General features: G+C 52.4%; 1 protein-coding gene across 4 annotated transcripts; it reads right to left on the bottom strand.

Annotated features, from left to right (window-relative positions):
* Positions 1-4,725: 4,725 nt before the first annotated feature.
* On the bottom strand, positions 4,726-13,934 carry Dlk1 (delta like non-canonical Notch ligand 1). 4 transcript variants are annotated; one of them, XM_028858100.2, is made up of 6 exons: positions 13,666-13,932; positions 12,360-12,423; positions 11,796-11,926; positions 9,114-9,255; positions 7,295-7,574; positions 4,726-7,120 (listed from the first exon to the last, which is right to left on the bottom strand). In XM_028858100.2, exons 1-6 carry the CDS (start codon positions 13,730-13,732, stop codon positions 6,827-6,829), a joined length of 978 nt encoding a protein of 325 aa, XP_028713933.1. In that variant the 5' UTR covers positions 13,733-13,932; the 3' UTR covers positions 4,726-6,826. The 4 variants fall into 4 exon arrangements, with proteins under 4 accessions (XP_028713933.1, XP_028713934.1, XP_028713936.1 ...); XM_028858101.2 differs by having other exon boundaries at positions 4,726-7,075; XM_028858103.2 differs by having other exon boundaries at positions 4,726-7,069; positions 13,666-13,931.
* Positions 13,935-23,599: the final 9,665 nt, after the last annotated feature.

Genomic DNA, 23,599 nt, shown 5'->3' with positions numbered 1-23,599 from the left:
ATTCATCATAGTGGTTTGGAAACTGTGGTGTGGAGGGCATTATATCCTTTTGTCTGGGTTGGGTTTTGTTTGTTTGTTTGTTTGTTTGTTTTTTCAGCTTTTTTGTCACTTTGCTTTTTGTTTTTTTATAGTAATTTATTATTACTATTATTATTATTATTATTATTATTTGTTGTTGTTGTTGTTATTGAGAAAAGGAAGCATGTGGAGATCAGAAGATAACTTGTGGGTGTCGGTTCTCTCCCATAATCTTAGTTTCTCCCAGACTAAGATCATCAGGCTTGGTGGCAAGTGTCGCTAACTGCTGAGCTATCCTGTCAGCCCTCGTGTTTTTGTTTTTGTGGTTGATTTTGAAACAGGGTCTCGTGTAACCCAGGCAGGCCTCAACTCACTCTGTACTACGGGTGAACTCGAACTCTTGATTCTCCTCCCTCTAGTCCGCCAGTACTGGGGTTTCAGGCATACATCACCATGCCCAGTTTACGCAGTGCTGGGGGTGAAATCCAGGATTTTGTTCATCCTGGGCAAGCTCTCTATCAACCAAGCCATGTCCCCAACCCCTTCCTGGCTTATCTCTTCTAGGTGTTTTTTGAAGTTTTGGGGTTTGGGGAAGACAACCATAATCTCCTTGGTGACAGGCATGCCTCCCTGCTTTCTTTTCTTTGGGGGGTTTATTAATTTTATTTTATGTCCAGAGATGCCGCGCCTGCGTGTGTGTCTGTGCAGCACAGAGACTCTGATTGGTTTTTTACTGTCGTGTTGGCTGGAAGGTGCTGGAAGCACAGCACACGAGCAGGCTCACTGTGCTCTTCCACAGAAGGAGGCGGCCCAAAGTGAAGACATCCAGTGAACCAAGCCGCAGAGCCACGTTCAAATCCAGTCCCATCGTGAAGGGCCCTACTCTAGCCGCCCAGAGCACAGTATGTATGGATCAGGCAGGCCTTGCGCTTCCCCCCATTCCCTCTGCCTTGCTAAAAACCCATTAGATGACATTCTAAAGCTAGCTCCCAAGATCTAGTCCCTTATTTGGCCACTTCCTCCGCCTGAGGTGGACTACCAAGGTCCAGTTATCTTTTGTGTGTGGGGATGGGGGTTGGGGATTTAGCTCAGTTTGGTCCTCAGCTGGAGGAGGGGGGCAGGGAAGCCCCCCTTGGTTCACCTAATGAACACGCCCAATTAAAAATAACCCCTCGTCCTAACACAAGGTTTCCCCTTTTACCTTTATAAACTGCCATTTTCCTATGCGCCACGTCTGTCTCCTCTCCATCCAGAGGGAGTCGTTTGTTGTCGTTATTGTGTGCTCCCCGGGCCCCCCTCCCCCCCTCCCCCCCGACAAATACCCCAGGCCCCCTCTCCCTTGTTCTCTCCCCCCTTCCCCTCCTCCTCAGTCTCCTGTCTTTGTCTCTCTCTCTCTCTCTTTTTTTTTTCATAAACAACTTTATTCATGACACATTATTTAAAAAAAAAATTCCCATCCCCTGGAAATGAGTTAAAAATAAATAAATAAAACAAAATCCACTTCCCTGTCTTTGTCTCTTATTCCAGCCCTCTGTCCCTCTGGAGTAAATACATCTCCTTTGAGCTGAGAACTTGGTCTTGGGGGGTCCTTTCACATCGCCCACTGTCTCGCCCTAGCCTTCATTCTGTAGGTCATCCTGACCAGTAAGATGCTGAATATTAATTAAAGACCAACTGTTCGTAGCATTAAGCGGCCTCGGATAAGCTTTGCTTGTTTCTGTCTCACTTGAGAGAGACCCTTTTTCCTCCTTGTCGTGAATTCCTGGGCTATGGTCCAGTCACCGCCTGTGTTTTCATTTGTACCACGAGCATAATGAAGCAACCTGCAGAGCCCACCACCCTGCATGGGCTGGGCAAGTACATTCCTCCAGCACAGCTCCTAGGCCTGGGCTTCTTCCTTCCTCGGAGCAGGAGGTGGGTGCTTCATTGAGCAGGGTCTTTGTTGGGGTGACAGTGAGACCTTCCTCAACACTGTAAGTCAGTGAAGAAATCAAGCATAGTACACGCAGTGTGGCTTCACGGTTGTCCCGGGAGTGGAACTGGGCTCCTCACCCAAACTGTCCAGTGGGCAGCTCTGTGCTGGGGGCCTGGATTGGCTCCTGACCCCAGGGGCCTCTCCCCCAATGCTCACCATCCTCTCACCTCACTCCCACTTTGCAATGCTCATCTCCCTGCCCAGGTCTGATGAAGCTTTCCATAACTACCATAAACACCTGGGATAATTAAGTTACAAAGAGCCAAGGCTTATTTTGGCTCCCCATGTTTGAGGATGCAGTCGGCCCTACTGTTGGAACTTGTGGGGTACATCCTGGAGGGAACGTATTGCTAAGCAAAACCACCTCCTTCACAGGTAGAAAGCCACACAGAGAGAAAGAGGAAGAGGCTGAGGCCCAAGAGGGCATGATCCCAATGACTTAAAGCACCCCACTTGACCCCACTTCTTAAAGCTCCACCCCCCCTCCCCAGGGTCCAGCCTCTAGCACAAAGGCCTCTGGAGCCTAACTGTAGCCGTTGGGGAATTTTCCACTTCTATCCCCACGCTGTGACGTGAGCTCAGGGTGCATCTCACAGCCATGGTCCCTCCTAACCCAAGTCTACCCCCTGCCTCTGGGCATCCCCCACCCTAAGGCCTCTAAGGCCCCTGGACCTTTCATCTAACATTTGGTTAGTCTTGCTTTTCTAACAAACACTCTTGGTCATGGAGCTCTAAAACCCCTCTTGGCTACGTTTCATTGGGGGTCTGTGTCTTTCCTCGGAGGTGAAGAGGGCGGCTGCCACTCGTTGTTAGCACTGGATGATTCCCGCCTCCCCCAACTAGTCTCTGAGCCAGGGTTCCGAACCTGGGAATTTCTCATTCCTTCAGTGTTGGGTGTTGGAGTTCCCGGGTCAGGTTGGCCTTGTTTGCTGGGGTCTTGCTCCACCCCACTGGTTATGTTGAAGAATTTGTGGGTTAATATCTTCATAGAAAATGCATTCCTGGGGTAGACGCTTCTGTGTTTCCTAACTCCACATAACCACCTTACTTTCCTACAGCTTTTAGCACAGTGTCCATGTCTAAGATCTTATGCCCCCCCTTCTAGTCCCTCCTGTGTACTCTGCTTCATTTGCGCTCAGGAGATGGGCCATGGTAGAAAAACAAGATAAGCATAGAGGGAACATGGGCCTGGGCCTCTGAGGGGCAGAGGATGAGGTCAAAAAGAGGTGAAAGGAGTCAGGAGGGTGGGCAGTGCAGGGAAGTGATCCCCTAGAGACACCAGCTTCTGGGCCTGGGCAGCTGGGCAGGCAAGGGATAGGTCATGGGAGAGGCCGGAGATGGGACATCAAACCAAGGGTCACTTCCTGGGCTAACAGGGACAAGACCGAGGCTCCCAAGGCTGCAGGGGTAAGGTGGTCCTACAGAGTGGGGCACTGGGAGGGGGTACACTCACTGACTGGACACATGGCTAATGGTGCCCTGGGATTAGAGGAGAAACAGATACCTCCAGGACATGCAGAGACTGAATTAGGAATATGAAAGGAACCTACAGACCTGCCATGGTCCAAATTGTCCTTGCTGGGTGTCTCTCAACCTATATATTCTCTCTCACCTTAGCAACCACCCTCTAATAACCATGGAAAGTCCAGGGAGGATTCCACAGAGCTCTGGGCCCAAACTTGGAGTGTGGAAAGAGCTAGCTGCTCATACGTGAATCTATTGGTCCCCTTTCCCTGTCCCTGTCCCTCTCATGTCCCAGATCCATCCACACCTCCCATGGGCAGCCACACTTAGGGAGCTAGGTAGCCATAGACAAGGTCCCCCAAGCCCTGGTGCAGGTCTCAAGGCCCCAGTGGTCAGAAAATGTCCGGATTTAAAGTTTCTCCTAGTAAAAGCAAGGTAAGTGAGGTGTGGAGGTCCAAGGGTCTACCCCGTAAGCTTGTGGCTCCAGGCCACACTAAAAGAGCTGAAGCTGAGCCAAAGCAGAGCTCTCGATACCCCTGGCCTATGTTTAAGGCCGTCCCTGGGAGGTGCTCGTGCAATTGGAAAATAACAAATAAACAGCAAACACAAGTATAGCCCTTGTTCCTTTATTTACCAAGGAAACGATTGTTTTTGCATTGAGTCTGGACTTGTCAGCAAAGAAATGGGGGAGGCTTGAGAGAGTGCCATGATGGACATTTCATTAACATTGCGATTACAGAATCATGTCCCAGACAGCTCTCTTTCAGCTGCTCCACCGTTGAGAAAACTGCACTACACCATACACATGAGATGTGTATGGGCAGCCAGAGATCTGCATACATGAAGACCAAGATGAGACTGCAAACGTTGTGTTCCTCTTCTGTGGAAGGTGGATGCCGTGGAATTCTGGCTTTCTTGATCTTTTGTCACGTGGGAAGGTGAGATGGTAGCACTCTGAGGGAGGCATCTGCTCAGGACTCTCCCACGGTGGTGTTGTTTTTCTTCCTGGCTTCTTGGGGACACCTATATCTCTGCTCCCCTCCCAGAATGTGCCCCTCAGCCCGCATATCCCACAGCTCCAAGAACACCGCCTTACACTCTGCAGGTGCTTGGAAACACTCCCTGACTGGATGAATGGTGGATGATGAATCTTTTGGATGGATAAGGACCTGCTGGGGGAACAGCCGGGCCCCCTTTGTCATAGGAGACATGGCTGCTCTCCACAACATGGAGAACGAAAAGAAAATGTGGAATGGAGAAATAATCTCTTTTTTTTTTTTTTTTTTTTTTGTCCAATTGTAGAATCTCACATTGGAGAAATTGAGGAACAGAATCGTTAGCAGACTCTGTCAAGGTCTCCAGGCGAAAGAGGCCAGGGGGCATACGAGACACCAGCCTGGCAATTGTCGATAATTGTTGTTACTTTTTTTTTTTTTTTAAATCTTTTTTAAATTTTTATTTCTTAAAATTAACTTAAAATGAGATGGGATGATGACTTGATGGAGGGAGCTGAGACACTCTCATCAGGATGAGGGTGGGGCAAAATGGGAAGGAGTCTCAGAGTGTGACTGGGAGAAACATAGGCTGATGATGATCCGTGACCAATGGGTGGGAAGAGATTTCTTTGAGTCAGGGCTGTGAACGAAATGATCCCAGGGTAGAGGTTGGAGGGGTGATAAGGTCGATAATGTGTGACAACGGTGGCGCACATGACCAATGAGTGATGACCATGAAGTTGTGAGTGTGTGCTGTGATCATGATTTGAATGACAGTGGATAATGGTGACAATGACTTGCAAGCAAGTACTCAGAGCAGGGTGAACACGGCTCACATTTAAAGCTAAGAGCATAGACTCCTATCCAGGTAACCTAAGAAGCAAAGGATTCCTAGCTGGGACCCAAGGGCTGTGTAGCAACCAGACTCCAACCAGAGCTGAGAAGCTACACAGGACTCTATCCCATTTCTTTCTACTTTTTTTTTTGTTGTTGTTGTTTTTTTTTTGTTTGTTTGTTTTTTGTGTTTTTATTTTGCAAAAAAAAGATAGATGCTCTCTAAAAAAATTAAATTCAGAAGCTGGCTAGGTCTTTTGGGATCTGAGGGTCATAGACTCAGCAACACAAAGGTACATCTATGGCTGTGGACAGAGGCTATCACACTTTCGCCATAGGACAAGAAAAACGCCCCACAAGCAGCAATTTCCATTAAAGCCTGTGAAAACCTTGGAGAGGGCTGTGTTGCTCACTCAGACTTTGCCAGGGGGCACTTGTGGTTCAAGGTACACTTACGTCTGAAAGCATATCATCTCTATTCTACAGGGGCAAGTGTGGGGTGGAGTCTGGGGGGCATGGGGCTGGGGCAGGGCTGAGCTGGGGTGGGGAGTGGGTTGCTCAAGAGACAACTCCAAATGGCACATTTTGCCCTCAAGGGGCCAGTTTTTCCCAAACTGGACAGGAGCCAGGAGGCTCCCCACTTTGAGAAACGCTGTTGGGATCGACTTCAATATCAAGTGTACAGCCAGGATAGGCCAAAACCTTTCGGATCCCAGGATGAGACCAAGTCTCCATCAGATCCTATTCTTGGAGTCAGGAAGTGTTTTGGTATATATCCCTCGTTCCTAATTCTGAATTTGGGGGCTAGAGAGGACCTTGGTGGTTTGGATATTTCCACACCTCCCTCAAGAGAGGGGTGGGGAGGTGGCCCAGGGTTGGGAATGGAGGTCTCGCCAAGGGTCACACAGCGAGTGAGCGGCAGGGCTGGGACTGGGTCCTGACCTGTCTGCCAGCAGCCAACCTGGGGGCTCTCTTTGCCTGACACACAGCCACTACACACTGCAAAGTCACAAGTCAATTGGAAAGATCTAAGGGTTGCGGTGTGAGACTGGATGTGAGTGCGAGTCGAAGTGGTGTGTGAGAATTAACGAACGAAAGAGTGTAGCCCTTTTCACAGTGAGTGGTCAAGCACAGCATTCGTGTGTGGTTGCACGAGGACCTGGTGGCCGAAAGCCCCCCAGGAGAGGGCCCTCAGCACCAAGTCCTGGTTCTGTTACCATGTTTTTTTTTGGTCTTTTTTGATTTTATATGTGATATATTTGATAGTTAAGAGTTTAGAATAACATACTTATTTCTTAAACTCATTTAGAGATGAAATTCTTATTATTATTATTCATTAGCATGCATTGAGAGGGAGGAACGGGGTTCTTAGATAGCATGGCAGCACGTCACACAGCAATGCAAAGACAACACATGTAAGCATAGCGCTCACTAGATTTCACACAAAAGAGAGCAAGCTCTGCCACAAAGAGAAGCACAGACCGCATATAGCAAGCGCTGCGGAACCCCGATACTATGGAGGGACCTAGGGGGACGTTGCTTAGATCTCCTCGTCTCCAGCCTCCTTGTCGAAGGTGGTCATGTCGATCTTCTCGGGTAGGATGATGTTGACCGCCAGCTCCTCTCCGCTGTTGTACTGCAGCAGCAGGTTCTTCTTCTTGCGCAGCAAGTGACTGTAGCGCAGGTTGGTCACCCAGGTCTCGCACTTGTTGAGGAAGACGATGACCACGGTGCCCAGCACCACCAGGCTGGTGAGCACACCCAGGATGGTGAAGCAGATGGCCTGTCCCTCGGTGAGGAGAGGGGTACTCTTGTTGAGCTCTTTCATGGACACCTTCAGGATGTGGTGCTCGGGCTGCTGAATTGGCAGCTCGTGCACCCCAGGGGTTACCCGGTAGGTGAGCCCGTAGCTGCTAGGCAGGTGGGTGACCTGCACAGGGCTGGCCCCGCGCTTCTTCGCGCACGTGGGACCCATGAACCGGGGCTTGCACAGACACTCGTAGCTCACCTGGGTGTGCTGGAGGCAGGTGCCCCCGTTCTGGCACGGGCCACTGGCGCAGTTGCTCACCGGGCGGCTGCAGGTCTTGTCGACGAATCCAGCTGGGCAGCGGCAACGGAAGTCGCCCCCGATTTCGGTGCAGACGCCATCGTTCTCGCATGGGTTAGGGGTGCAGGTGTTGTTAACGATCTCGCAGAAGTTGCCGGAGAAGCCAGGGGGGCACAGGCAGGAAGCATAAGAGGCCTGGCCCTCATCATCCACACAGGCCCCTCCGTTCTGGCAGGGAGAACTGCAACACAAGACATGGTAAAGGGCCCTTGGGGGCTGGGTTAGGGCAGAGCAGGAGGGGCAGGGGGCAGGGGTGAGGCTCCTTTCTCCGGGCCTTCCTTTGGACCTGACAAAAGAGCAGGGCTCAGAACGCATCAGGCTAAGATGGGTATAATGCCAGCGGGGGGGGGGGGCGGGTACCTGGGACTGGGACCCCTGGCTTGGAGGCTCATCAGCTGCCCAGAGGTGGGGTGCCCAAACATCTCACCCTGTCATGATGTCAACCTGGTCAACCAGGAACAGAACCAACCTCTCGTGCCCTCTCCCATCCCTTATTTCATCTCTCAGGCAAGAGCACAGATTGTTAGTTACTAGACAGAAGGGGAAACTGAGGCTGGGAGAGGGAGCATTAGTAACAGCCCAAGTTTAGGGTAAGATCCCTCAGACGAGGAGGGCATCCTGGGCTCTCCAACAGGAGGTCTGCTGTTAGGGCTCCAGCGTGTGCCCCCCACCCCACCTACCACCCCTTATTATTTTTTATTTCTAGTGGAGTGGGCCCAGCCAGCTATTGTGAAGGAAACCCTTGGGGGCTTTCAGTAAAAGAAATACGGGTTGTATCTACGCTGGCGGGAGTGGTGTCTATGGTGAACTGTTTAATAGTGGTCCATTCACCCAAGTGCAGCTTGCAAACTGAAGCTGTTTGCTCAGAGTGGAGCACACAGAGCATTTAATGTAAGTGCTTTTAAACGACCTAGCCCTTTGTCATCCGATAAATGCCAAAACTCTGGGGAAAGAAAAGCCGCCCCCTCCCCCCCCCACACACCACACACACACAAGGAATAAACGTTGCAACTTCAGCCCTGGGGCTGCAAGCAGCTGGGCTCTGAAAACTTCCTAAGGGCCCCCGGGCTCTATTTTGACAGACTAGATCAAGTCTGTCAGAACAGAACAAGCTGAAAGGTCTTGTCCTGTGTTCTCCCCCTTTAGTAAACTGCAGTAGAGTTCAATGGTCACTACCTCCAATGTCCTTCCTGAATACAGATCGCTAGACCCCTATGTTCCTGACTGCTTGAAGCCCCTGCAGATTCCTGGATCTTGGACAGCAGCCCCAGAGCCTCTTCCCCACCACGCTAGCTAGCCGCTAGCTGATACCAGTGCCCCCTCCCATCGCCTGCAATCTCCTCAGACATCCCAGTAAATCCAATTGCAATGACCTAAACTGCCTCCTACAATATGGTAAGTGGGTTTCACAGCCTGGTCCCGCTGAACTCTGATCTCTTATTATGTTGCCTTTAGAAAATTATACAGCTTGGCATCTCTGTCCCCATCTCAATCTGCTGTCATTCACGGGCATCAGGGCTTGGGAAAATCAGGGGGAAATGAAATTGCCTTCAGGATCATTTGAAAAAATTATGGAAATGACACAGTCCTCCATAAAAGTCCCCTACCCCGTCAGAGTGGAGGGTGGGGCACAGGTTGCCCGGAACACTTCTTTTATCAGGCGACAGGTCCTATGGGGTTGGATTGAAAGGGTCTTCAAGGGTGAGGTGAGAATATTTACCCATTGATCACGCAGGGCCCATCCTTGTTCTGGCAGTCCTTTCCAGAGAAGCCAGGGGCACAGGAGCACTCGTACTGGCCCTTCTCGAGGTCCACGCAGGTTCCATTGTTGGCACAGGGGGTTGAGGTGCAAGCCCGCATGTCTGGGAAACAGAAAAGCCTGTGCTTAGCTTTTTCCCTTTCAGAGGCCAGTGTGACAGGAACCCAAGCGGGGTTGGTGGGAAGAGGGGTACAGTGACTCCCCTCGAAGTCCTGAAGTGCTGAGGGTCAGGAAGCTTAACTCTAAGGTCACAAGTAAGAAAGCCAAGGCCATGGGTAACCAAGATAAGCAGCTGCACCCTCTTCCTGGCACCCTTGCAGTACAGCAGCATGACCTTCACCGCGGAAGCCTTTGCCCCTCCACAAAACAGGGAGGGAGCCAAGATTCCCTAAAGTCTATGTGTCTCCTTTCTCACATTCAGCTTCTCCCATTTAGGGAAAGGGGTCTCTGCCACCTTCGGAGCTAGACTAACACTTGGTGGGGGGGGGCAGGAAGGGGGGGCAGCGGACACCAGCTTTTCACACTTTCCCATCAAAGATCCCCATCAGGAAACAAGAAGTCTAATTTAGCCCCAGGGCTGCCTCCCCTCCCCGTGGCCCTTCTGTTCTCTGGTTCTGAACTAAAGGGGTCCAGGGGTAAAGGGGCTGCATCTTTTGAAGGCAGAAAAATTAGAACTATTGAGCGCTTTCCCGTCGGCGGCTCAGGCTTCCATGAACACTGCTGTATTTCTGAGGGCTCTGACACCCCGTCTGGCTCACTTCATTATTCGGGCTCAGCAAGCCCGGGATGAGCTGAACAAAGGGGCTGGGGCAAGGGTTCTCTGACTGTGGAGACCCCAGCTGCCCAGCAGGGTCAGGAAGGGACCCTTTGTGGCTGCTCCAACCTGCTGCCCCAGAGTTCAGCTCCGTCCCACTCTGCCTCAGTTTCCCTCTGTATTCAAAGAAAAGCTCTCGGTAGCTGATCTCTTGAGTGTTTTTCTACAATGTGAGCTGTAGAAAACCAGGGCTGGCCAGAGACTGCAAGTGAAGGCAATCCCAGGGGAGGGGTTCCCCATGCTGAGACCGCATGGGGACATTTTTCTCTCCTTTTTCAAAGAGACCTGAACCCTGATGGAGGGGAGACCAGCGTCTGTGAAAAATTCTGTGCACCATGTTGGCAGACTCTCTGCAGGAGTCCGTCGTGGTGCAAGGAAACCTAGAGAGGATTTATCTTTCTGGGATAGCTCCAGCAAAATGTTAGTGCGCTGAGCCTCTGAAGCTGGCTCTGGCTTCTCTGTCCCCGCTCTCCTACCACTTGGAATCTTGAATTTAAGATAGAGATCTGGCGACCACCCCTAGACTATACTGCTCAGTCTCCCTAAATACCAACTCTCCAGAGCCTCCAACCCCAAAGACGGGGTGAGTCGCTGCTGTAAGGAGAGGGCAGAGTGGGGCTCTACGTAAACAGCAGCTGTGGCCAGGCTGGCAGAAAGGGAGAGGGGCAGCAATTACCCAGGGGCTATTTCCCCCCTGGGACAACCCTCGACCCCCACCATTTCTACCCAGGCAGATAGCCTTTGTGAATTTGATGGAGAGGGGCTATGCATGCTGAGGGACCTGTGAGGGGGAATTCTGTCTGGAAAGCTATTCCTGATTCAGGTATCTAGAAGGGTGGGAGCTAGGCTAAAAGCCTAACCCTGGTCAGTGGTTTTTTTCTAGCATCCCCAAACAACTCAGAGCAGTGGCTGCTGCTGCTGCTGCTGCTGCTGCTGCTGTAAGGGGCTGCAGAGCTGTGGCCAGAGCATGAGTCAGCTGCAGCAAAAACCTCCCCCCCCCACCGTGCCACCACTTGAGGAGAGGGAGACCATAGACAATTTGGGGTACGGAGGCCCCTTTGCTTCTCTGATCCTTGGTTTCCCTGTTTGTCACTGGCAATGTTGAAGAGATAGGTCCTAGGGCATCTAGCTGTCTGCCTTCCTACTGGGATGTCATCTCCCAGGGGGGCACACACCCTTTATTCCCCAGGACTTCAGTTTGCCTGGACTTTGGGGACAGGTTTAGCAAATGCAAAGGATCCTACAACAACGCAGCTGTCAGTTTACAAAGATCATATAAATTAATGACATCAGCAGATAGCATCAGTGTGCACTTTAACCCTTTCTCTGCCACTCCCCACCACCAACCTCCTGCCGCACCTGACTGCCCTCCCTCGCCCTGTCCTTCCTTGTGGTTCACACTCAGCCCCCACCATCACCACTCAGCATCAGCCACCCCTCCCTATTTGTTTACTGGCTCCCCTTTCTTGATGTTTGAGCCCCGAGAATTACCCCTCCCACAGCACACATAGAAGACACCCCCCCCCCATCTTCCAGCTCCAGGTACCTGTGCAAGTAGCCCCAATCCGTGGTCCAGTCACCCTGGGCATGATGTGTTTTATTTTGTGACTCTTTATTCAACAGGCAGTTTCCCAGCACCCCCACCCCCAAGTCTTGGAACCCCCAGAGGAGCTGAGGTGAACAAAATACAGTCTCTATGTTGAGGCCCAGCAGGAAACGTGTATACACTAGAGATCACATACTGCAAATAGAGAGCCTTAGGGTTCTGGGTTGCAGCTCCAGACAGGGAGAGGGGTGGGCAGGGGAGAGGGGTGAGGGTCAGTGCTCACCTATGTTGCAGAATTTCCCTTCCCAGCCATCCTTGCAGAAACACTGCCATGGTTCGTCACAGAGTCCATTGACGCAGCCAGGGGCGGTGACGCACTTGTCACACAGGGGGCCTTCCCAGCCCATCTCGCACCTGTGTGAACAAAGGGGAGAGAAAGGGGCGCATGAGGAGAGCAGGGGTCCAAAGAGGGCGCAGGCCGTTTTCCTGCTGGGTGGAGAACCCTTGGTAGTCTTTGTACAGTGCCAGGCCAGTGGGTCCCTGGAGCAAACAGCAGCCACCTGAATGGAAAACTCAGAGAAGGGGCTCAAGGGCAGAAACACAGGGTCTTCCAGACCCCCACAAGAACCACATTTGATGCAGTGATCCCCAATGGTCTCATCCTGCAAGACATTTCCCTGCCCCCCCTTCTCCTGCCCCCCTCCTTCTCTCTCCCCCGCCCCCACCAGTTTTCTGCAGGAACAGGAAAGCTGTGACGCAGTTTTGTGGCAAAGCACCCCCTCCTTTTAGCTTGGCTCCAAACCCCCCTAGGACCCCACCAGGGCCCCCAAGAGGCTTGCTCCATTACCTGCAAACATTGTCATCCTCGCAGAATCCATGTTTGGGGTCGCAGGCTGGGTCGCATTCAGCCCCTGAGGAAGAAAAAGAAGGTACGCAATTCACCCCACAAGGCCTATGAGGCCTAGAGGACACTACCTAGTGTGTTTTCTCTCAAGTGGCCCACTGGCCCTCAGTAGGGGGGATCCAAAGACCCTCTTGGATCCTTCCAGCTTGGCACACAGTAGGCACTTCTTGTCTGTGGGTGGATGGTGCCTCAACCTACCCAGGAAAACAATCCTGCGTGTTCCTAGCCACGTGACAAGTACAGCACACCCCTGACTCTCCAAGTGCAAAGCAGACACCTTTCTTCCCAAAGAAAAAAGGAACCCCCAGACCACTAAAAGTAGGAAGGGGGACATTGAAGAGGTAGCCTTTGACCCCTGGGCATTCAGTCAAGCCCTTGCTTTTGCAAAGTGAGCTAAAGGGGAGATTTTGAGGTCTCCAAGAAAGCTAAGGCAAGTCCACCTGCCTGGCTCACAGGTAAAGCAACCAGATCTCCCCCCAAGATTAACCCGTTACACCAGGCCAAATCCTTTCTCTCCCACTTCCCCTACCCCCACCCTGGTCACATTAAAAGAACTGCGCAATAGCTCTGCAAGGCCTCACAGAGTCCGACACTAATAGACACCTACTGTATGCATCTACTTAACCGACTCTTGGGTTTTCCAGATAGACCCCCGCCCCCCACACAAACCACTGGCGGAGTGGAGGCTGGGGTCGCTGCGGGAGGGGGCAACTCTCTCGCTGCCAGAGACAGATGGCCGCTGCAGACAGGAGTGTCGCAGCCCCTCACCTAGAGAAACGCGCCACGCAGGAGGGGCTCCGGCTTTGCTCCTGTTGGAAATTGGGGGCTACGACTGCAAAGTCATCCCCTCAAAGCCCCCAGACCTGTTCCTAAGCACATACGCAGGGACAGACACCCCCAAAGTTGCACCCAGAGCCATTTTTTTCTTAAATACCTCCCAGGGAAGCCTCCTTTTTCCATACCTCCTCAATCCGCGCAACGACACCCCTCTGAACGCCACTTCTGCTGGGCAAAAAGGGTCTGGGGCCCTCCACCTCCCGCAAACCCCAGGACCCCGGGACTGGGCTAGGCACACAGGAGTGGCGCAGGGAGGGTGAGGTGGGCGCAGTGCGGGGCTTAGGGTTAGGCGGGACAAGCGGGACTTGGGGCGCACGGGACAGGGAGTGCGGGGTGGTCGGCGGGGGGTGGTCGGCGGGGCATCGCAGGCTTCCCCAGAGGGGGCGCGAGCCAAGCCGCCAGGGGGTCTCACCATAGGTGCTGTGGCCGAAAGCCAGCAGGAGCAAGAGGACGGGCAGGAGGGCTCCGGTCGCGGTCATCTCGGGGCGGCCTGGGTCGTGGTCCGGGGAGCGGCGGTGGTGCAGAGGGGGCTCCGGGGGCTGCACTGGGCTTCTGGTTGCGGACGATGAAGTGGGCGCCGGCGTCCAGAGGAGGGAAAGCCAGGGTGGCACCGGGGCGCACACTGGTAAGTGCGGGTCGCCGAGGAGCTGCCGCTGCGGCCCGCGCGCCGCCTTTTCGTACTGTCGTCCCCCCCCCCGCGGCCCCCGCCCACGCCCACGCCTCGCGCGCACGGGGCAGGCGCCGGCCAGTCCCGGTGACCCACCCCCTGGCGGGGCCGCCCCCCAGTGCCGAGGCGTCCGGAAGCTGCTTGCGCACGCGGGCGCACTCTTGGCTAGACGGGTACCTGCGCACGATGGGCACGCGGTCCGCACACAGGACAGCACGCGGCGGAGGCGGCGGTGGCGCTCGCACAGGCCCGCTTAGCGCAAGTCTCAGGAACCATGCCGGGCGGGCGGGCGAAAGCCCTAGCACGCACTCAGAATACAAAACGCTCACAGACATAGTTACTTAGGGCTTGGGTCCCGCGCACACATGGCGCGCGGGTCAAAAGCCCAGAAGGACCCAAACGCACACCACGAAGATGTGGAAGATGCACATGATCACAGATGCACACACGAAAACGACCACAAAAAGCCGAAGCCCCCCGACCAGTCTTGCCATTGTGGAGTATGGGGAAGGTGCAGATGCACTTGCCCCACGGAGTCCCAACCCAACCACACCTTTCAATACAAGCACACCTTAATACCCCTCCTTGGGGCAGAGGTCACAGACCAGAGCAGCAGGAACTGTCCGATCTGCTTCAAGCAGAGGAAGCGCCAGCTATGAAAGACTGAGCGTCTTCTGCCTATGCTGCCCCTCCACGCAGCCCGCCTGTAAACACAGGAGACCACTGGTAAACACCGACGACATCCTGCGTCACCCTCTCCCCCTCCCCTCTTTCAGGTACTGCAGCCATAGCCTGGGCCTTATCATGCTGAAACATAAAATCACTGACTCTTTCCACCATGTACAGCTACACACCTGATAGGAACACCTATGCCCAGTCTCCTAAACTGTCTCAGGTTCATGGAGTCACTCAACACACAAATGACCCCAAAGCACACACAATCGAATTCATCTTTGTCCACAGTGATACATGTTGACAGTCTCACCAATATGTTCACAGTTAAATGCAGGCAACCACACTTCGTGGCTTTCATCAAGGGATAGCTAAGAGGATGGAAGTTGGGGGGGGGATACTGATTCTGTCAGAGTCTCTGGGGGTTCACTAGGCAACCCCCTTACCTGCCATGCTCCCAGCAAGGTTTTAGAGCCTTTCACTTATCTGGAAAGCCGCCTTATCTCCTATACTGAGGCTCAAAAGGAGAAGGAGGTAGCTGAGTGGACTGAATCATTTAAGGGGCCAGGGAGATGGCTCAGTGGGTAAAGGTGCTTGCAGCCAAACGAGTTCGATCCTTGACTCCTGAAGTTGTCCTTTGGCCCCCACAGACATTAATTTATTTATTTAAATAAAATGTAAATAGGGTCATTGACAGCTCAGTTGGTAAAGGTGCTTGTTACCAAGTCTGATAGGCAGAATTTGATCTCTAGACCCTACATGGTGAGAGACTAAGAGCTGTTCTCTGACCTATACATGCCTCTCATGGCTTGCACTCACCCTTTCTCTCTGTCATCTCTGTCTCTGTCTCTCTCTCTCTCTCTCTCTGTCTCTGTCTCTCTCTCTCTCCACACACACACACATACACACACACACACTAAATAATAAATAAATAAATAGAAATAAAAATAAAATGTAAAATCTAAAAATAAATAAATGTTAAAAATCACAAATAAAATACAATGTAAATAAATGTTTTTTTAAAATGTGGAAGCTGGATAGATGGATGACTCAGCAGCTAAGAGCACTTACTGTTCTTCCAGAAGACCCAGGTTTGGTTCCCAGCACCTGTATGACAGTTCACAACTGGTTGTAAACCCAATTTCAAGAGCACCAGATACACATGCGGTGTTCACACAAATAAGCAGGCAAAATGCTTATACACACACAAAAAAAATCTTTAAATAAGATAAAATGGGAGGAGATGTTAGGATTTGGGGTGGTCATTCAGATAGACTTAATTTGCATATATTAATTTACATCTAGCTTTCAGGTGTTGTGAGCTGCTGTTTCCCCACAGTTAGGAGGACTTGGGGTTAGCCTAGGGACTTTAGCTCTTTTAATCTGCGTGGGGGGGGGCTTTAGCTCTTTGAATCTGTGGGGGGCAGGGGGTTGTACTTCAGCCTGATGGGGAGCATCTAACCTTGCCCAAGCAGGTTTGGAGACTTGCTATCTCAGGGACTGAGAGCCATACAGTGAGAACTCCTAGGAAAGAAAGCTGGGCGTGGGCACATGATTGGACCAGAGGCTGAAAGAACACTTCCCAGTTTCTTGAGGGGGTTGGGGGTAGGGGGTGGGGGTTGGGTGGGTGGGGGTGGGGGGGTTGGGATACGTTCCTTTTTTGTGTTCTCTGCAGGAGCCTCACATGACTATGGCTGGGGGAAATAGCTTCTGAGGCAGGCTGGAGGGCATAGTTAGGGTACTCCTGAATTGGTGTGGACCCACTGACTTCCACGGACTCTTCTTGTCTTCAGCAAATAAACAGAGACCAGCATAGCCAGTATTTTTGTTTTGGCGGTGGGGGTGGTGTTGTTGTTATTGTTTGAATTTTTTTGTTTGTTTGTTTTTTTACCCAAAGCCCCTGGTTAAAGTGAGAGTGACTGGCAGGTGCCGCTGCCCCCTCCTTTGAGATCACCAAGGTCTCCTTGGCCCCCCTTCGTCTCTTCCTTCCTTCCAAATCCCCTGACCTCAGCCTCCAAAATTATCCCATGTTGTGCAGTGCAGCAGGCAGACTGGAGGGGCCGAGTGCTCAGCCAGAACCAGGGAGACTGGAGGATCTTGGGGCTGGGCCACTGGGATAAAGGGTAGATTCCTGCACTCCTGCTCAAGGCAGCAGAAAAAGTGGGCTACACAGAGCATGAAGAGCCCCAGAAGCAGTGAAGTGAGCCCCTCACATAGACTCCGCTTCCCTCTCCTAAGCCCTTCTGTATCCTGCCCTCCCTGGGTTTGGAAAGAGAAGCAAGTCGCAGGGGCTGTGCCTAAATGTCACAGGCTTAAACTAAAGGGCACTCCTGTTGCTGACAAGCACGTGCTTCCTAACCTTAGATCCATGCCATGCCAGTCCTCTCCTTCTCTGAGCCATGTTTCCATGTCTATAAGCAGAGACTGCACACCTGTCACTGAAGAAAACCTCAGGGTTTTGTAGGCAGGAAAGCCTAGTGCCAGGGTTTTGTAGGCAGGAAAGCCCACCGGCAGCTGGGGCTTGACTTCAGCCCCAGATAGCTGGAGGGATCTCAGAGGAGAGCAGACAGCGTCCTCTTCTGGAGCCCCTGCAGGGTGGCTTTGGGGTGGGGGAGTTTCCTCTTTCAAGACTCACAAGCCCAGGAGTTTTATGAGGGTTTGCTCTGGTCTCAATAAAGCATTTGTTAATGCTGCTGGCTGAAGATGCCTGTGTAATGAGCAGATGCCGAGAACGAATGAGTAGCACAGGGGCACTGGGGCGGGGTGGCGGGGGTGGGGGGGGGGCTGTCACAGGCTCGGAGGCTGTACTGAAAGCATGAAAATGCCAATCCAGTCCCTTGGGAGAAGTCGGCACAGTCTGCCTTTTGCTGAGCAGATCTTGGGGGCTGGGAGTCACGCCCCACTCCTCTATCTAAGCATCCCTCCCCTGCCCCTCCTCTTCTCTGGCGTCTGCATGCAGACCCCCGGACGCACAGGGGTGAGGCCAGCAGCCCCCCTACAGCTAAAGCATTATCCAACAGTCACCAGAGCAGGGTGTAGCAGGGGGTGGGGGGCGGGCTATGCAGGAAGCAGAGACTGGATCGGCTCTCTATGGGGCTGGGGGGGGGGGAGGGGGTCACAGAAAAATCTAGGCTGCCTCAGAACTAGGCTGCTTATCTCTGGCTAAACCAAGGACTCTAACTCCCAGGCTCTAGCAGGCACGAGAGGAAGGCAAAGGGATTCTGTCCTGCAAAAGAGATGCCCTGGCTGGGGGTCAAAGTTTTCTAAAAGAATCCAAGAAATGCTGTCTCTGGCTCATTCCCAGTACCCCACTCCCCTCTTCCACCCTCCCTCCCCCGCCGCCCCCCCCACCGCCTCCGCCAGCCCCTCTCACTGCCTCCAGCCCTCAGCAGACCACTTGGCCCTTGATTAAATACAGAATCGCTGGTCAGGGAAGCTCAATGGGGTGGAGCCGATGGGCCTCTCAGACAAACCAGTCCTGGTCTGCACAAGAGGGTTAGGGCCAGCTGGTGGGGGGAGGGGGCTTAACCCCAGGTTGACATCTTGCTCCACACCCCCATTGAGAATCTCTCAACCTTGAAGCTTTGTTTCTGCCCAGACTGGGCTGTAGGTTTAGGAGGTGATAGATTCTCTGTAGATCAGTCTACAGATAAGTAAACTGAGGTCTGGTGAGGTTCTTGGGTGGGGGGGGGGGCAGTCAGTGGGATTGTTCTGTGCTAGCCCTACAGCTGAAATTCACCATCCTCCATCTACTCAAGGACATTGTCTGCCTGCCCCTTCCCTTTCTCCTGCTCCCCCCACCCCTCCACCAAGGACTGGTTCTTCACCAAAGGGGGAGCAGAGGCACAGGCACATGTTAGGCCTGAAGCTGTGGCCTCATCACCTGCTGAGCCCCCGCTGCTGCCTCCTCTTCCTCCCCAAGATCTCATCTTTATTTATGCTCCAGTAGAGTGGGTTTCAGCTTCACCAGAGCTTCCTCACAGCCTGGAGCTGTGGGGCTGCAAAGCCTTTTCAGAGCTGAGCACCTGAGGCTTGAGAGCTTGGCAGATAGATGGCCACAGAGTAGCAAGGCTGGGAATCAAACCATGGCCTACCGGCATTCAGTTCTCAGCTTCCTGCTCAGAGGATCAGCTACAGGGGCAAGAGAGAATATGGGAGTAGGACCACCACAGGGTACCCCCAAAGCCCTGCTTCCTCTCTTGGGCTACGAGGAGTAGCTCAGCAGCCTCAGATGTTCGGGCAAATACCAGAGACAGAGATACGATGCTATGAGAGATGCTTGCAGAAGAAATCCTCTCCATCCTCTCTCTCTCTGCCACAAAGGGGTGGGCCAGAGGCGGAGGACAGAGGAAAATGAGAGGCACACCGAGTACATTCCGGCTTGAGAACATGACGGCTCTGTTTCAAGTTCAATCAGAGAAAGGGTTCTTCAGTTTCTAGTGCCTTTGCATGCAGAGAGCTGGGACTGTGGCCCATGACCTCAGCCATGCAAGCCTTGTGTTGGTCTGATGTGTGGACCAGAGATGTGCATCATGACCCCCGAACCCACTCCTGGGCACACAAAGGCCTTCTGGGGCTCACTGGGGCACAAATCCCGCACAGTCTCAAGTTCCCATGTAGGTCTGCCTATAATGTGGGAGAGAAAGTGTTCCATTTCCCCAGGCCCTCACCCAGCTTTGGCATGCTTGAGAGACGGAATCACATTAGCATTGGTTAGTGCAGGGTCTTGCCTCTTCTCCAGACATCACCAGTTTTTCCTTTATCGGTGATAAGATTAATAAATAGACTTCTCGCTTCTTTCTCCAGTGCATTCCACATGGATATCAAGTTTGTCTCATACACATCAGCTAAATTATGCTCTTAAAGGGCACCACTGAGTCATGCTGCAGAGGTGGAGCACTCTGGGGGTCTCTGGAGGGGTTAAGTGACTCCTCACATCTCCCCCGCACTGTGAAGGTAAACTCACCCTCCAACCAGGAGGGAGGACATTCAGAGGAATGAGGAGGTGGTTTTTTTTTTTTTTTTTTGTTTTGTTTTTAAAATCACGTAGCTGCCTATACAAGCTTTGGCAAAGGCTGCAATAATTCTTCACTTATCACAAATTCTCAGAAGTTAATTTTCCATAAAACAGCGAGTGACTCCCCTCTTTAAATGCAATATCCATCCATCCAGAATTAGTGAAAACCCTACTGTGTGCCCAGGAAGGGAAAGGAGCTCTGCTAAGTGTCCAAAGAGGTACACACTGGGGAAGGGGATAGAGCACTTGTTGGTGGGCAGACCTGGGGCTGAGCAGGATGCATAGGAGTTCTCCAAAGTGCTGCTTCTGAGAGGACAGCCTTCAGGATGAGGAGAGCGCGGCTGTATGTGTGAGAGCTGGTGTGAGCGAGGTGTGTGCCTATGCTCCTGCGCAGTGGTGAGAGTGTGAGATGAGCTTTCTTGCTGTTCTTCCAAAGGACCCAAGTTCGGTTCCCAGCACCCACGTTGGGTAGCCTACAGCCACCTATATCTCCAGTTCTAGGAGATCCAATACCCAGCACCCTCTTCTGACCTCCAAGGGCAACTGTACCTGCATGTACAAACCTACACACATACACGTAATTAAAATTGAAATCTAAAGCAAACAAACAAACAAAAAAATAAGGCAGGGACTGAGACAGGAGGTTCTTATAGCCCAGAAGTTTGAGGCAGCATATTGAGACTCTGTTACAAGCCAACAACAAAGTACAGTGCTTTAGTTTGTCGGGCAGAATTAATGTGGGGGGAAAAAATGAGACTGGACCACAGTGCAAACGTTTCAATATTTGAATCTAAAATCCGTCTTAACTCTTCTAGCTTCCTCTGCCATGGCAAACAATGACTTCAGAATCAGAATCCTCCTTTTCACATAGTGATTTGACTGTGGCGGCTGTGGCGGCAGAGGCATCATGCCCAGACTTGACCATGAGTCTTGGAAATAAAGCCAAGACATCCATACTTATTCGGTGAAGCACTACCCACCCACCTTGATTGGGGATCGCCTGTGAGAGTAAAGACAAAGAACACCCTGGAAACCCGAGATTGCCTTTAGTAACAGAAAAGCCCTGGGTTCAAGCCTGGAGCCCAGGCAAGGCGCACCACCGCCCGGCCCCAGATCAGATCGCAGTGTGCCTGAGGCAGAATTCTTACTGGCTCTGAACTATCTATAAAAGGGAGTGCTGTGTAGTGGTTTGCACCCCCCCCCCCCCAGCCTGTGGGCAGGAAGCTCTGTTAAGTTTAAGACTCTGAAAACACCGCTCTCGAGGAATCTAAGATTTTTTTCTCTTTCAGTTTTGTAAAGAAACATTTCCATTTTCATTCAATTATAGTCAAAGAATGTTTTTAGTGTGCTTTTTGGGTCCAGGACAGACTTCAGAATCTCCCGAATGGAGAAGGAACCACCCTGTCCCCAGGACAAGGAGTCGGGCAGGGGAGAAGAGCCCAAGTCAGTTTGCCCACTAGCCCCGCCCCCCTCCATGAGTCCTGGCCCTGGCCCTGCAGAGAGCTTGTCCGCGGCCTCCTCCCCGGGCCTCACTGGCCGGAACACATCTTCCCGCTCTAGTGTTAATGGATTGTGCACATGTGTTTGACCCCAGCAGGACCAGAGACATCTTGTTCCTCCTTGTACCTCGCGGCTGGTGGCCTCCAGCCCTGCCCGTGAGCTGGTTGCGGATTAAGTGAATTAATGAATAAATGAATGAAGCACATCATGTTCTCTGAGGGTTACCATGGGCCCCTCAGAAAGAGCCTGTGTCCTAGCAACTGGCCCCAGCAGCAGGTCCCTCTCCCTACAGCAGTCCTCTGTGAGTTCCAGGGGTGGCTGACCTCTCCAAGCAGCCTTCTAGGAGAGAGGGTCCCCTAGGCTGCAGCAGTGTCTCCGCCTCGTTCCATCACAACAGAGCCCCCAGACCTTGTACTGGGAATGTGGGTAGCAGCTGCGTCAGACCACATCCAGAGCCCCCCACTGCCTCCTCCAGCAAGCGCCTGGCTCCTCTCAAAGGCTCTCTGCGTGAGCCGTTCCTATGGTGACGCTCTGCACCTCTGAGAGGCCCCTACCTAGCAGTCTGCAGCCAGGCTTTAGTCGGTGATGGACAGGGGGGTGCCAGCCTGAGCTGACCCTGGCCCCTACCTCCTACACACCCTGGGTGGCTTAAAACCCAAACCCAAACTTTAGATGAGCTTGAATGTGATCCAAGCATAGAAACATCGCCTCACTCCCCACCGAGTACATTCACAGAGGCACAGGGTCCAGAGAGGGTGAGTGATTCTCTGTCGGTCACACAGCAAGGAACTGACAGACTAGGACAAGAATGTTGGAAGTGATTCCCTGTTAGGAAGACTGTAAAAAAGCTGATTGTAAAGAGTCCTCCGTCCTCCAGGAACCTCAGTGTCACAAAGAAGAAAGGAAGGAAGGAAGGAGGAAGGAAGGAAGCAAGCAAGCAAGCACAGCATGGTAGCACACAGTTTTAATCCTAACATTCAGGAGGCAAAGAGAGTTTGACGCTGGTCTGGGGTCCATAATGAGACCGCCTAGACAACAACAATCAAAATTAAACAAACAAAGCAAAACCAATCAAAAAGCTCAGAGAGGGCTGGTGAGCCGGCTCGGTGGGGAAGGGTACTTGCCACCAGGTCTGAGTACCTAGGTTCAATTTCCCTGGCCACACACCATCTGTGCACGCTGCCCAGGACCTGGAGACCATGCTGCCCCCGGCTCATCAACCCATCTCTATAGCCCATTCTGGTAGCATCCTCTGGACCTGTATCCTCTGCCACCCTGGATCCACAGGGCAAGGGGCAGAGGGGTGTGTGTGTGTGTGTGTGTGTGTGTGTGTGTGTGTGTGTGTGTCTGTCTGTCTGTCTTTGTGTGTGTGTGTGCACAGACCACCCTGGATCCACAGGGCAAGGGGCAGAGGTGTGTGTGTGTGTGTGTGTGTGTGTGTGTGTGTGTGTGCGTGTGTGTCTGTGTCTGTGTGTGTGTGTGCACAGACCACCCTGGATCCACAGGGCAAGGGGCAGAGGTGTGTGTGTGTGTGTGTGTCTGTGTCTGTGTGTGTGTGTGTCTGTGTGTGTGTGTGCACAGACCACCCTGGATCCACAGGGCAAGGGGCAGAGGTGTGTGTGTGTGTGTGTGTGTCTGTGTGTCTGTGTGTCTGTGTCTGTCTCTCTCTCTCTCTCTCCCTGTGTGTGTGTGTGTGTGTGTGTGTGTGTGTGTACAGACCACCCTGGATCCACAAGGCAAGGGGCAGAGGTGTGTGTGTCTGTATGTGTGTGTGTGTGTGTGTGTGTGTGTGTGTGTGTGTAGAAACCTCCCACAAATGAGCTTAGATAGGAAGAAAAAGGAAAATTAGACCCGAGTTCATGTCAGTTTTCTCAGGGCTCCAAGCTATGGATTTAGTGCACAGTAGGTTCTCATTAAGTATTTGTGGAATTGAATTGCAGCATCTTATCAAAGAATCAATAGGGAAGTCCTTGGCCTGCTTGGGTCAGTTATAAGTAGCCCTTTAAGCAAGTGAGCTTCTCTTCACTGGAAAGATCTGCCTTTAGCCTTACACGGCAACATCGATTCTTTAGTAAGCCTCTTTCCGGTGGCTTTTCTTCAAATCTCTGTAATGGGCCAATTATTTCCAACTGTATTTTACTTTATTCTGCCTTCCTGTTTGAGTAGCAGCAACAAAGCACCACCCTCCCCACCCCCCATCCTGGTGTGGCATGCAGGCGACCCCAGCAACAGTGTCTCCACACTGTCTGGGTTTCTTGGTTTATTTTCCTGTTGACAGTATCTTCAAGACTTGCTACGGGCGGAGGAGCAGGAAGTGAGCAAGGGCGTGGGGGTCGCGGAGATGGAGGGCGACCTGGGGGTGGGGTGTTGTTTCCTGGTAGGGTACAAAGCCCCTGCCCTATGATGGGCATTTTATAGGGGTCTGGCTTCCAACAGGATGTTCTGCTGCTGGCAGGATGGGAAAGTGCTGTAAAAAGTACAGTGGAAAGT

Source organism: Peromyscus leucopus, chromosome 14 (genome assembly GCF_004664715.2).
Source record: "Peromyscus leucopus breed LL Stock chromosome 14, UCI_PerLeu_2.1, whole genome shotgun sequence".
Taxonomy (NCBI): domain Eukaryota; kingdom Metazoa; phylum Chordata; class Mammalia; order Rodentia; family Cricetidae; genus Peromyscus; species Peromyscus leucopus.
Note: the sequence above shows the minus strand (reverse complement) of the source record. Positions and strands in the feature narration are given on the sequence as shown.

Excerpts from the sequence above, each read along its gene's own strand:
- Dlk1 (XM_028858099.2), bottom strand. The coding sequence starts at position 13,732 with ATGACCGCGACCGGAGCCCTCCTGCCCGTCCTCTTGCTCCTGCTGGCT. Across the intron at positions 9,256-11,795 it reads AGGGAAATTCTGCAACATAG|ACATGCGGGCTTGCACCTCA; the intron begins GTGAGCACTGAC and ends TCTGTTTCCCAG. Across the intron at positions 7,575-9,113 it reads GGGCCCTGCGTGATCAATGG|TTCTCCCTGCCAGAACGGAG; the intron begins GTAAATATTCTC and ends CTTGTGTTGCAG.